Raw genomic sequence first — 15,374 nt, 5'->3', positions numbered from 1 at the left:
GGACCAAAGAAAAGCACAGCAATCAAAAGCTGCATGGTTAACTCAATACACTGAGACGGACAACAAGGTACAGATATATTGTTCCTTACTGATTTCCTGTTTGCAATGATGAGAACTTAAATTCCAGAATTTTAATTTTATTGTCAAGGTCCTGGATGGCTTTCTGTGACTCCTGGAGTTTTCTTTTTCTGAGATCTTCCAGAATCATCATGAAAGATAACAGAGTTCATGTCACTGGAGTCCAAAATATATTACCACTGATACTTTACTATAGTTACTTTTCTTAGGCAGGCTCTGATTTTGTCCATAAAAATAATTTACCCAAGTTCATGACTTCCAGCACCAATAAGGATGGCCTGAAAAAGATTATTCTGGTGTCTGAAGACTATTATTTTGCAATCTGAAGAAGTCTTGAATTTTTCTTCATGGTGACTTGACTACTAAGGTCTTCTCACATGCAAAAATACCTGTGTGATGCCCACAATATTTGAAAGTGGTACTCAATAACCTCTGTGGAATTAAGGAGATGAAACCTTATCCACCCTTTAAAGCTATATTCTCTGAGTATTGGAAGACTACCACTACTTGACTGAAAACCTACATTTGTTTAGCTCTAATGACCATTCTTTGTTTTTTGGTATATTTCTTATTTTTACCCAAGCCAGAGAGGAAAGGCCTGTCTGCTTTATAAGCAGAGGCAAAACAGTCATTTAAATAATAATAGTCATTTACCAATTATTTAGTATTAGTTGGAACTTAGCATGCTGGAAAACTTACTTCCTAGGAGAAAATAATAATTTCAAGATACTATTCATAGTTTACAATGTACACAGAACATTTGAAGCAGCAATTTATTAGATATTACAGTATTTTCCCTGCAGAATAGACGAGCTATTCATGATTACGACTAGGTCCAATATTTATGAAATATTCAGAAATGATTAATTATGTTTCATTTACAAATGAACTCTAATGGGAGACATTTTTATTACAAGGGCTATTGTAATGAATTGCCTGTCTCTATGAATTCATGTTCAATAGTGGAATAATTTATTTTTCTCCTTTCTACAGACTTTATATCTGAGCTTTCAGTACTTATTTTGTCTTTCCTTCTTCTATTTCACTCCTATGATCTTTCTTTCTTTGCCAAAGCTGGAGTCCTTGGGCATCTCTTCCTCCCTCACATATCACTTCCTCAGTCACATACTCAAATGATTGCTTGTTGTCTAAAAACTAAAAGTCTAATATTAATAGAATATTGATATCAATAGAATACGTACAGGTATTTATGTCTCTCGCCAACATAATTTTCCTGTTCTTCTCCAGGTTAACCATACCAGTTCTCACTAAGCCATACTCTTTTGTGTTCTCTGTGCTTCAGCTTTTGTATGCTTTCTTTGCTCGTTATGCCTTTACTTTAGCATGTAATCGTTACTTGTTTAGAAGGCAGTTCAAGCATCCTCTTATTCCTATCACTTCCAGACCTTCTACTTAGGCAGAATCAGTAATGATCTCATTTATCTTCTTGGAGTGTAAGCAGGCATCTCATCTATTTCTACATCTAACTTGTGCTTAATACAGTATGATTATTTTAAGTGTCGCTATAGTGTATTTGTCTATCTACTGTGTATACAGTGTCAATTAAACATACAGTGAGTACTAGTGAAATTTGTATGGATATATTGAAAAATCATCTGACTACAAGATACAAAGCACAGTCCTGTGTCAGTGCGTATTTAATGAGAAAAGCAAACTGCGGCAGATGACAGTGACAAAGTGGATGGGGTTGAAGAAGGTCCTACCACTGTTCAGGCAGAGGCCCAGACAGAATGCAGTCACAGAAATGCATCAGTTTAAAGCAATATAGTAAATGAGAAACTTCCTTTAATTATGTACATAATGCCCTTTTACCCCATTACCCTTTTTTTCTCATTCTATGGTTTTGCACTTCTATACCAGCTGTTCTTTGACCCCTGTAAGCATATTAAATAAGTGTTCTGTGTGTCTAATCTTTAAGACATCTTTAATATGTATTAAAATGTGGAAGGTTAAATGGAATCATGTTATTTTATGGAGGCTAAATAAGTAGACTCGAAACTTTAAACATTAGGAAATGCAAATTGGTCATTTCAAAGATGAACATCTCCTCTTTCAAATAGAGTAAGTGATTTCACCTCAGATACAAAATTTTTTATGATCATGAATACTATAGTCTGGCCTCTAATTATAATTAGTGTTGTAAGCCAGCTAGTTTAAAGATTGTGGAAGGAGAACCATAAACTCCAGACTGGCATGTGCTGGGATGTTAGTTCAAAGACCAGTTTGGTCAAATTATTTACGTGTTATTTCAAAATAAAATAAAATAAATAAAAAACAGTGAAGAGAAATAGTTAAGTAGTACATGTGAAGGTCCCTGAGTTCAATGTCCAGTATGGAAGAAAAAAAAGAAGGAAAGATGAGAATCAGTATGTTACTTTACTTGAAGTATCATTACACAAATAGATGCCAATTTTATTGTGTTTCTGAAGTATCTAGTATGCAACAATTGCTCTTTCAGTCTGATTTATGTTGGTGACTAGAAAGGCTGTGTTTTGTCTAACCTGTTTTCTTTCAGGTGCTAACAGATGGGTGAAGTTAGAAACTGTCTTCTAGTGACAAGGTCCCCAGCCATAGGAGCGGAAGACCAGTGTCACTAACTAATTTTGCTACTTTGCATTGAAAAGAACAAGGGTTATTCTATTTGAAATTTAGATTTCTTTTTTATGTGGCAGGGATGTATTCTTAACCTTCAGGACTTGTATACTAAATAGACACATAATCATCATGGAAATATTTTCCCCATTAAAGTAAAGTACTATTAAATGTATGTAAGAATGAAAAAATAAGTTTAAAAAGGTTTTTTCAGCTTCACTTTTATTCCTTTTTGTTCCCTTTGCTATTGTCTGTCAATTTCTACTTTAATTTACTTCAATAGATAAAAATAGGTCAAATAAACATTTTCCCACTGATGTAATTTATTTATAGTACAGCATACTTAAACCAAACATTTACAACACAGTACTACTGGATAGTAAAAAGAAATAACAGTTAGAAAGACACTAGTGTTTTTTAATGAGCTTTCATCTCCATAAGGAAATAAAAACTATCCCAGAATAGAGAAAATATGAAAGCTAACATCATTATACAGATACTAGTAACTTTGTGATGAGAGAAAAAAGAAAAAAAAAACCTTGCCAGATTGCATTGTTGATAACTTATTCCATGACTTTCAGGATTCTGTACTTACAACAACTAATTATGTGCACATTTAAAAAGAAACTAACCAGAAAATGATGTGTAGTGCTTAGCTTTGCCTCAAACAAAGTACAAAATATGCCACGTGTTTGGGTAATGAATTCATTCCTGCCTTTTCCTATTTGTCATTCTGAGAAAGTAGGCATGAGATGACATAGACAGTGTAACAAAATTAGATGAACTAATTTATAGTTGGGGGAATACTGGGGTATAACACCTACTGACATGTGTTTGACTACTGGTATTATGTTTCTAATAGCCTGACTTGATAAAAATATTCAATAATTAATGTAACCCCAAGTTCTTGATCTATTGAAGAAGAATGAAATAAAAACACATCAAGTAGTATTCAGACACCCACAGTGTAGCGTGTGAGATGGTCAGCAGCACAGATTGTTTACTGTTTTGGCAGCAAAACCCATATTCTCTGGAAGATCGGCAAGCATTCTTAACTGTGAAAGAATCTATCCAGCTTCGTGAAATGATTATTGCTGTAGTTGAAATACTAACAACCCTTTAAATTTCATGTGTTAAAACCTTTGTTACTAGTTGGTGGTGCTTTTAAAAAGGGGTTGGATCATGGGGATGTTGACTTCATAAATGCATTAATCTACTGAATTCATAGAAAGCAGGATATTAGAATATGGGGTCTAGTTAAAGGAAATAAATCCCTGGATGTATGGCTCAGGATGCTGTACTTTGGTTCCTTTTTTGTTGACTGTCTCTTGTATGTCACAAAGTTGGCAGCTTTGTTCTTCCCTGCCGTTTCTCAAAAGCAAACGTTATCATGATGAGCTCAGAAACAGTACAGCCATCTGTGTAGTGAAACATTCAAAACCATGAGCATCTTCTTTTAAATTGTTTTTTTGCAAGCATTTTCGTGTAATCACAGATCATGATTGGCAAGTATATTATTATAAATGAGAATATTAAGCTGATGTTGGATAATGCTCCTGTATACTGTAAATATTTGTCATTCATATTGGTTGAATAAAACTCTGATTGACCAGTAGCCAGGCAAGAAGTATATACAGGGTAACTAGACTAGGAGAATTCTGGGAAGAGGAAAGGCAGAGAAGGCAGTCACCAGTCAGAAACTGAGAAAGCAAAATGAGAATGCCTCACTGAGAAAAGGTACGAAGACAAATGGCTGCACATAGACAAGAATTATGGGTTAATTTCAGTTGTAAGAGGTAGTTAAGAATAATCTTGAGCTAATAGGCCAAATAGATTATAATTAATATAAGCCTCTGTGTGTTCCTTTGTGACTGAACGACTGTGGGAGTCCCAGGCAGGAGAGAAATTTTCATTTACATTACTGCTTAAGCTTCTACTATGACTCTTGGTGTGTGTGTGTTTAATCAGTATAATTTAATAATAAAGATTGTTGTTTTAAATTAGTTAATTATTTTCAAATCATATTTTCTCATAAAGTGGCAAAAACTTCATATATGTAGTGGGATGGTATTTCTTACTTACCTATAAAGAGCAGACAGTGGCCTCTTGTTTCCTGGCTTTGGTCTATAAGGTTTGGGTTCCCCTGCCATGTTAATATCTGAAAATAAAAGAATAGTATTTTTTAAAAAATAGCACAGAAAAACAATTTGGAAACATTATACCATGGAGCATTTATTTTTTTCTACTTACTTATGCAAATTCTTTTACAATTTTAATTTATTAAATAATTTATCTGTGTGTCTATGTGTGACATTTTACATAAGGTGCTTGTGCATGTTAGTGTGCATGTAAGAACATATGAGAGAATGCAGGTGTGAACATACATAGAAACTGTGGGTCCCCATCTAGTGTTATTTTTTTTATTTCAACGTTACTTTTTTGAGTCAGGGTCTCTTACTGAACATAAAGTTCATCACCTAGGTAATGTGTTCTAGTTAATTAGTTTCACTGAACCCTTCACACAAAAAATGGAATTATGGGAACAATTTTACTTCCTCAGGCCTTTTGTATGGTTTCTGAGGAATTAAACTCAGATTTTCATGTTTGGCAGATACTTTACCAATTAAGCAACTTCTTCATTCTTCTTACACAAATCTTAAATGCTATGCTATCTAAAATGTATGAAACTTCTCTTTTACATGAGATATTATAGGAATTGTCACATACAAAAAAACAATTAGACCTTGATTCTCAGGATTTTATACCCTACTAGGGAAATGGAAATACTAAGAAGAAATTAAAGCATAAAAATATATAACCAATATGAATTTGATGTTTTATGGAAAAAAGTGTTAAACAATGAGAGAAGAATCAAGACGTGTAATGAAAGCAAATATGATATAGCATTTCTGATTTTTAAATTATTTGAGAAATCTCTACAGTTATAAATATTTATATTTGTTAGAGCTTTGTTCTCTAAAGGAGGTCTTAATTTTCACCATTATGTTATCACAATGCTTATTATATTTACTGAGGAAGACACAAAAAGATAACATTTATTTTGTAGCATAAATTGAATGATACATATTTCCAAGTTGGTCACATCTTAACTTCAGTAACTGAAAATGCGACCCAGAGTCTAAGATTGACAAGAGACCAGATAAAGTGATAGTGCTTGCATACAATTGCTAATCTTGTGCTTAGAAAAAATATTAAGCATTGAATAAATTAGAAAATTAGGCTTTAAAGAAAATCCTCTTTAGCTCAGGATGTCCTCAAATTTATGGTATTCCTCAGTCAAGTTTAAGTGTTTGCTATAATTCGTCAACAAAATGTCTATTTTAATCAATAGTATTGTAATAATTAGGTACTTAAAAGACAAATTATAAAGCTGAATTCCTACTTTCCATTATTAAAAAATAATATTTAAATAGAAAAGGTAAATATGTAAAATTTAAGTGGTAAAAGAATGAGAACTAATTTATGAGCTCAAAATATGGAATGACATCTTAAACAGATATAAAAACACTGTTATTAAAACATAACATTTATGAATTACATTTTATTAAATTAGGATTTTTCTCATATCAATACCCACATAAAGACCACAGAAAGAACAAAAAGCTATTGACAAAGGATTTGTTTCTTGAGTATATGAATATGTCATCTTCGCCACAGTAATATGAGTCAAAACACCAAAAATAAATTTGACAAAAACAACTAGTAACTTAACTTTATAGAAAAAGAATGTGATAAATAAACAAATAAGAGGTTCTCATTTCCATCAGTAATTGGAGATAATTTAATATGAGTCATTAAGTTCACATTTTATAGACCGATAATATCAAGTATTGACCAAGTTTCTGAGCAAGTGCAATGCATATACAATTTATGTATTGGCATAAATTAGTGAAGCTACTTTAAAAATAATTTTGCTGTTTTAAATAACAATGTGTTTAAAACTGAGTCAACAGTTATGGAAGTAGATGAAGAGATCGACAGCCAGGTACTGAGACATGCTACTGGAAGTCCTGTTCAAAAGAGTGAAAACCTACATGGGACAGCTCCCATTGCATGTGAGTGACAGTTGTGTAGAATGATCTGTTTGTGAGACTCATAGCAGTGGGATGAGAACTTGCCCCTGACTCTTGAGAGGCTTTTGGGAAACTACTCCTCATCCTGGGACACCTTGCCTAGTCTCTATGATGGCAGGAGGTTGGTTCTACCTCAACTTGATAAGCTATTCTTAACTCCCATGGAAGGTATGCTCTTTCTGAAGGGAGACAGAGGAAGAGTGTATGGGGGGTGGATACGTGGGAGGTGTGAGAATGATACAGGAGGAGATGAAGAAGGGGAAATAAAATGTAAAATAAATGAAAAAATAAAAAAGGTAAGATAAATAGATAGACAAACAGATAAATAGAAGATAAAATCGCATCATGTGAAATAATTGCATATGTATAATATATGACTTGGGAAATAATATTCATTGTGATACACTTACAGATAATAGGACAACTGCTTTGTGCAAGTTTAGAAAAGACATAGTTTACAATAGAAAACTAAAGAGGAGTGGAGAAAGATTTATAGCTACAGGTGACAATATAGCCCTATTGACGAGCCCTAGAATCACAGCACTGAACAAAATTTATGTCACTGAAAAACACTGACAATATATCTTTTATTTAAATTAATATGCAAATTGAAAGCCTGCTTAAGAAGAAGTTATAATTGGAATAATGGAAAGAAAATAAGAGGTAAACAATTTATTAATTTACCGAAGAGTAACCTCTAAAAGGGTATGTTTGGAAGGACATGAACTTTGAAATCAAATCATAGAGAATTTAATGAGAGAACATGGATTAAAATCCCGGTATTACACATTTTACAAGTATTTTATGTCTTTTATGGTGGGTAGTGAATCACTAAGAAGTTGAGAATAATAATGACAATATATGTGTTATTTCACACCTGGTTTAATATCATCAGGGTTTAGAAAGCAAATGGATTGAAGCGAGGTTGGGAGCTGATGTACAGGTGGTGGTGGGGACAGGATAATACACTTGGGGTACATTATTGAGTATGAGAAAGCCATTAGAAATGTCAGTAAAAACTAAAAATTTGATTTAACCTGCCTATACTATATGATTCCTCGTTGAGAGTAAAAAAAAAAAGTTAGTAAGTCTTATGTAATATAAAATAAAGCACCGTGAGTGTCGAGACTGTTTATAACTGTCCCTATGTACTGTAGTTGGAAAAAAATTAAAAACTGTAATGATGACATAGGCTGCTTGTTTGGGCAAATATAATTATATTCATTGTATAGCTCTATTTTTGATATCATGATTTACAAAAATGAAAATGTAAAGTTGCCTTCATAAGTAAATAAACATAACAAGTCAGTCAGTGAAAAATATTGTCAGTATCCTTAAATTTTTTATAATGTGTTGTTAGTGGTTCTAAAAATACAGTTAAGAGTTGACAGTTTATTAAAACCAGAGGAAGCCTTTCATGAAAAGCTACTAAATCTGAATTTCCGACATTATTAGTTTCCAATCAAAGGTATTAAGGATGCATATGAGGGCCTGGAGAGTTGGTTAAGTAGCTAAGAACATTTGTTGCTTTTGTAAAAGTTTCAGGCTTACCTAACACCCACATGGCAGCTCATAACCATTTGTAACTCCTATACCTGGGAATTTTAACCCGCTTCCAATTTAGATGGGCAAAAAGCATTCATACGCTATGCATATAATGTGCTTATGAAGCATTCATACACATAAAAGAACAAAATAATAATTTAAAAAATTACAAAAGTTCATTTGAATCCTTAGTTTCCTCTTAGCATCTGTCAGCTATTTAATACAGAATTCCCCTTCAAATACATAAAATATATATTTATACATGCATATGTATGAGTCTTCAGTGCTCTATTGACTCTCCCCTAAAGTTTGAGTTTATTAAACAGAAACCAGCATCTCAGTTAATCGTTATGAAGATAAAGCCTTGAAAGAACACAAACGAACTAATCTTTACATGAAAGGACCTGTAGAGTTAGAATATAATGATGTTATGAGAACAATCAAGCTTTGTTAGAAGCCAAAGATCAAATTATGATGCATCAAAAACTATTGATCTTATGGGGATCATAGAGAAGAGCAAATGGCATCATGACCTTGTTGAAGAGATTCCATGTTTGTTCTGGCAATGTGCAAACTACACACAAGCAGAGTACCTGGAAGGCTGAAAAAACTTCAATTTGTATCCACTATCATAAGCTAGGGACATTGAAGTAAATCATTTAAACACAGAGAAATGTCAAAGGTCACTTCTTAGGCTCCTGAGTTACATACAGACTCTTCCTACTTATATTTAGAATTTTTCTTAGTGTGTCTTAACTCTTAATAATGAAACCCTTTTATCTACAGAGTTCATGTTTTAGAGTCACACAGTTGAGTCACACATACACTTTATAAAACTGCAAAAATAAACCACAATAATGTTTTCTGCAAGTTTATGAATTTATGTTTAAAAAACATTTACTTTAAATATCTTTTAGAAAAGACTGTGCTTAATTACTATTGGGTAATTGTTTTGGTATACGCTGCAATTCTCACTTCAGCTTCTGGTCATTGAGTTTAATAAGTACATATATTATTGGATGTCTGAGCCTCATTTTCTAGCTATTAAAATCATATTCTGCTGAAAAGTCCTGGTAAAATCGGGTGACCTTGTGTGTGTGTGTGTGTGTGTGTGTGTGTGTGTTGCACATGCTGGGTGCACTGCACATACTCTAGCTGATATTCTCTCTCTTCATCATGCTCCAGAGAGAGGAAGCAGAAGGGAACTCCAGCTTCGCTTCTTCTTAGAGAATGGGGTAAGAGTGTTGCTCCTCACCTGGAAATGGGGTGTTATTGAATTTTGTAATAAGATGAATCACTATAAGCATTTACTAACTGCCCAGCAGAATAGATGTGACATATTTTAATGTAATTTTATTTTATTATTGGTTTTATTAGTTCAAATTAGCATGAGAAAACAGATGAAGTGAAGCTATATTCCAAAACTTTATTTATTAAACCTCAAACTCAAACAACTTCAAAAATCTCCTGATAGTCTAGTTACAATTATACCTCCCATAAGGTAAGCTAAAGAGCACCACATATTAACTATACAAAATTCCCTTTTTATTTTACCTGAATAAACAAAACCATGATACTATGGCAAAAAATAGTGGTAAGGTTGTGAACCTGAAAAGAGTCAATAAACTGAAACAAGCCTGAGGCAAATGAGACAGGTTTTATTGTGAAGTGTCTTTTCCGGAAGCAAAAAGCAGAACAGGAAGATACATTCATCTGAAGATTCTTAGGTGAGAAAAAACAAAAACCCAACCTCTTCTCCATTACCTCATAAGGCTGAATCTGAGAAGATCCTGTAACACTACACCCTGCCCCCCAAAAATTCCATGAATCAGTGGCCTCTGTGGGCAGCAGCTTGACTTCCGCACACTCTCCTCACTGCAGTGACTGCTTGTGCTCTTTGACAATCAACTTCTGAAGAGCTGTCCTCATTTCACCGAACTTTGTTCGTCAGTGCCTGTAGTGTGTTTTGCTCATTATATCAGTGCTCAATTATTTTCTTGTTAATATAATATATCCAGGCCAGAAGACATGTCTTTTTTGTAGTTTATTGCTCTAAGTGAGCTATATCAATACATTCAGTAAAGTGAGAGTGACTTGAATCCTGTTTTGAGGATGCAACTATATAGGTTGTCAAATTAGTTGGTCAATTTAGAATAGGTAAGAAAAGTGGTATTTTGTCTATTTCACACATGTTTAGCTCAAATGTCCTAATACACACGCAGAAATCTAGAATAGTTTTGAATACCACACTTGTTCACACTTAGTAGCACACAACTCTCTCACATTACTGGTTTGTAAGATATCTTGACATTCTTGAATTATTTCTTTGCCAAAGATTTAATTTGAAACATTCTGGTTTTTAAGGTTAATGTAATCTTTTAAATTATTTATTATTTGATTAATACAGTAAACTGACAATTCCTACTATCTCGTACCACTTTCTATACATTTGAGCTTGGTGTAAGAGACATATCTAGTACAACAGAATATTTATATTGGCAATGCTCTTTTCTAAATTAACAATGTTTTTCTGAGGAGTTACCAAAAAGAAAATCTTTGTTTTGAGAGCTATTTCCCTCCTTTTTCCTACGTTCAAATAGATACCTAAATAATTCAGTTATGGCATGCAGACTGCCAAGGGTAGTCATTTAGAATATTTTATTGTTCACATTTAGAAGATTTAATAACTCATTACCATCCTGTTAAATGAAAACTCGGGAGATAAAGAAAACTCTCTGTTATGTTTGACAAAGGAATGAATATAACCATATAGTAACCCAAGTATACGCCAATACCACTAAAAAGCCTTTCTTTTCAGTCACTATTAGTTCTGATCCAAGAAACACTGTGAAATAAAAAGAGCATGAATAATCATTCTCCTTTTTCAAATACAGATATTTTAGATACTGATATATCAATACCATTATCTCTGCTTACTACAAACATTTTTATCACTGATCATGCACCATGTTAAAAGCATCCAGCTATCAGAAAACGATGCACCCCACCCTTGCAATGTGGGATGACTATCTTAGGGTTAGCCTTGAAAGCAACTGCATTAGACTTACAAAATTACCCCCCCCCACACACACACCACATCTTATTGCTCTGTACCAGACTTTGGAAACCGCACTTTCTAGACCTCTGAAGCCCAGTTTCTTGGTGGAAAGCAGCCTGCAGAGCAATGTGTTCTGAGCTGGGGGAGATTGGTGCTATGGGGAGGGTAGACATGTGATTAAAGAGGACTTCAGGGAGACATGGGAAACACCTTTGTGAGAAGCACCCTGGGCTACCAGTATTGTTGCCTGAGATTTACTAGCTATGTGGATTTATGACCCTAAGGTTCCCCTGAGCTGCACAGAAGTGTTTGTTTCTCAGAGGGGAAAATGCACTGTTCTTGCAAATGCTAAGTTCAGTTATTCTGTGTTCCATAATGCCAAGGATTTTGAGCCAAAAGCTAAATTAAAACAATTTTATATTGCAAAAGTAAATGACTTCCTAATCTTGTTGTTTTTCCATTCTCAAAATAAAAGCTAGTTTTAACATTTGAAATATGCCCTTAATAGTATGTTAAAATATTCACTGTTCTGAGAGCGAAACTGTAGTCTAATTTTACTGGGCAGCCACTGAATTGTGACCACTTTAATGAGCCTGTGGACCTAGTTTCATAAATTAGTTCTGACACAGCACTATGGTGCATTGGCCTCTGGTTATTAGAATGCTAATGCAAAGATCACTGGCTGGCCAGATGCCCATTTGTTGTGCTGTGGGGTCTGTCTGCAAGGACAAATAAGAGTGAAAACTGGAACTTCTTCCTAATCAACTGCTAAATTTTATCCTTGTGTCTCATTCATTGAGATGCAAACTGATTTCTTTTCCAGGAAAAAGTGAAAAAGAACAAAAGAAATGCATGCACCCAGATCTTTGGTAGTTGCTATATTTTTTTTCTAGATTTTACATGAAGAATTTGTCTTTATTTTTTTGAGAATTGCAAGCATGTGTAATGTATTTACATCAGTTACATGGTGGGTTTGTTGCAGAGAGAAGATGATAATGTTTCCCGCAAGAACAACAGACTATCTAGCAGCAGCCCTGGTACCAAGGCGTGGGGAACCTCCCTTCAAGTTATCCTTCATTGTGGGGAAATACAAGATTTCCAAAACAGTACAGGCCATTTTTTTCTCACAGAATTTTAAGGTAAGATTCTATTGCAAAAGACATCAGGAACTGTGTGCACAGGATTTAAAAGAACTGATCTGGAAGCCTGTTCCCTGAAGACCAGGGATGCTTTGCAAGCTTCCAAGAGGGAACAACAATGAACAGTGCTACCCAGTTGTGTAGACTATAATTCACAATGTCAGGCTTTGCAAGATACTACAATGGAGCAACAATGGCACTTTAATCTCCACATACCAAATCATGCTTACTTGGATTTAAAGCGCAATCAGTAAAAGGCAATTCATAACCTTTACTGTAAAGGTTATTAAGAACCTATGGCTGGTGAGATTGTAAGCTTGGAGGAAAACCCATTACTGCCAAATGTTTCTAAACCAATATGATTTCTAATAGTATTTTAAACATTATCTTTATATTGTAGATAAGTGCAGCTCTCGGCCCTTCAAGAGAAGGTTATTCTTGCTGAAGATGGAGGCTAATGAAAAAAATCTACAATTGGTCAACCCCAGTTGAGAAATTTAAAATGTAACTTCAATATAAACAATTAAAAATATACAATCAACCATTCTTTTTCATTGGTCAAATAACTGTTGAATATAGAAAACATGATGTGAGCTGGGGAAAGCATCAAGTTAATTGATGTCCCCATGAGGGTGGCACAGAGTGGCAATGAACAAGTTGCTTCCTTACACATGTGATGACTCATACAGCTTCACATTCCCTGAGCACCATGCCTCATTCCCTAGGGAAAAAAATTGTGTTGCAGGGTCTCTTCTTGGCCCATGGAATAATTTCCTTCAAGGTGACAATTCTAAACTTAAATTTTCCTGGAGAACCATATGTCTTAAGTGTGAGAAAGTCTGATCTGATAATCAAGTTGAAGACAAAAGTTTCTGTCCTTCCTTTTTCATGTGTGCTTTTCTATCAAAGCTCCGTGTGTCAAAATGCCTTATAGCTGCCTAAAAATATTAATGACATGAAATTTGAAGCTTTGTGACTTGGCATGAGTTTAATCAACTGTTGTCCCACTCTAACATTATTTAACAGAGAACATAGCCTGTTTTCATACAAGCTTTAAAACCACAAAATGGCTATAATTACAAACGTAAGGTATGTGTAATTACTAAGAAATACAATTTGGCTGATTACTTTCCTATTATTTTATATTTTAATTTCATAGGTAAGTTTTTAAAAGAATTATTTGAAATTTCATGAACATCTTTATTTCTACAGAGTCTGAAATTAAGGATTAAAATTAATGATAGGATTAAAGATAAAAATGAATCGAATCATTTTTATTGAGAGTATTTCTCCAGACACCAAGTTAACCAACCATGAAATTTATATAAATGTTTTCTAGTGGTACTCCATTCAGGAATTTGACTTCATTGTATCTGTGATAATCTGCTGGAGACCTACAAAAGTGTGGCCAAAAATATATCGTTTCTCCATGAACTGAGGAGGGTTCAGAGGAATTTAACCCTGCTGACAGACTATTGTCAATCATTGGCTTCTGGAAGAATAGGGTGTGATCTTCTTCAATGGGGTAGCTAGTGATAGCTAATGTTACAGTAAAAAACGTCATCACTTATGTTCATGACAACAAGTATGTTTAAACTCGGTAGTGCACACACATACTTGCACAGATATATACACACACTCATACCCCAAACACATACATACACGTCCAAATATTTATATTCACACACTACATACAAACATTCTCACATAGAGCCATTCACTCACACAAACATGTGCAGATACGCACACACTCATATACACACACCCACATATATATTAACACAACAACACACACAAACACACATACATACAGATACATGTATATTTGGACTTGTACACATACACTAACACAGAAACACACAACACAAATTCAAACAACAGTACAAACAAGTAAACCATCAAAGTAGGAGGGGAATTGTTGAGGATGAAAAGAAGTTTCCCTCGAGAGGGAAGGTATTGAGAGATCATACTGAGGGCAGTGGCAAAGAAAATTCATTATACACATGACTTAAACTGTCAAAAATAAAATATAACATATATTATTATGTATTTATGGATAAATAATGAAAAGTATTATGATAATTAAACTTATAACTATATGGATAGAAACAAATTTGGTGATGAGCTGGGTGTAGTAATACACAGTGAAACCCTGTGTGAAAACAACAACCGCAATTTTGTTTTATTTTCATCAGTACATTTAGCAGTGTTATTTTAGTGCATACATCACAATTATTTGTTTTCATACATAAATATAACCATTTAAATTAAATTCAATAGAAAATCTGGTTTTACTTGACAACATTCACATTTTTACACTAATAAAACAGAGACCTCAACGTGAATGCTTGTTTTTCTTCTTACCGTTCATATCTTTACATATGTGTACTTATATAATAGTTTCCCCTAGTTTCTTGTTATGACTCCAATTAACTATTTATAGCACTACAGTTGTTTGTTGGACATTTTACAATTTACATATAAAACACTAAGATCAGAGTAGGATCTAAATATAGTTTTCCACTGAGTAACACACACCCCTGACAGAGCACTCATCTTCATTATGTAAAAGCCTGTCAGAAATGTCGCTGGCTTCCAGTTCTACACCAGTCACAGTCTGTCATCATCTGTGTTTTGACAAGATGCTAGGTGATTAATGTTAATTAGCATGTATAAACCAGAAAATCATTAAATTAAACCTTAAGTAATCAACTAATTAATGGTTTGATATGCGATTCCAGGTATTACAGATTCTCTTTTAATTTCTTGTCTTCTTTTCTCTTTCTCCCAAATGTTGGGATTATAATTTCAGGAGATGGCTAGAATTTAAAGAGTCCTTCATACTAA

The 15,374-nt window shown here is 33.8% G+C and overlaps 1 protein-coding gene across 7 annotated transcripts in view; it reads right to left on the bottom strand.

Annotated features, from left to right (window-relative positions):
* The window catches only part of Ralyl (RALY RNA binding protein like), a 758,034-nt gene that overhangs the window by 181,300 nt on the left and 561,360 nt on the right, over positions 1-15,374 (bottom strand). For all 7 annotated transcript variants that reach the window (XM_085677394.2, XM_048420264.3, XM_048420263.3 and 4 more), the window contains one exon: positions 4,774-4,849. In XM_085677394.2, the coding sequence (XP_085533520.1) occupies positions 4,774-4,849 (76 nt within the window). The remainder of the gene's footprint in view (positions 1-4,773; positions 4,850-15,374) is intronic.

Source organism: Myodes glareolus, chromosome 16 (genome assembly GCF_982192425.1).
Source record: "Myodes glareolus chromosome 16, mMyoGla1.1, whole genome shotgun sequence".
NCBI classification, from domain to species: domain Eukaryota; kingdom Metazoa; phylum Chordata; class Mammalia; order Rodentia; family Cricetidae; genus Myodes; species Myodes glareolus.
The sequence above is the reverse complement of the archived record's forward strand: the minus strand, read 5'-3'. Positions and strand labels throughout refer to the sequence as shown.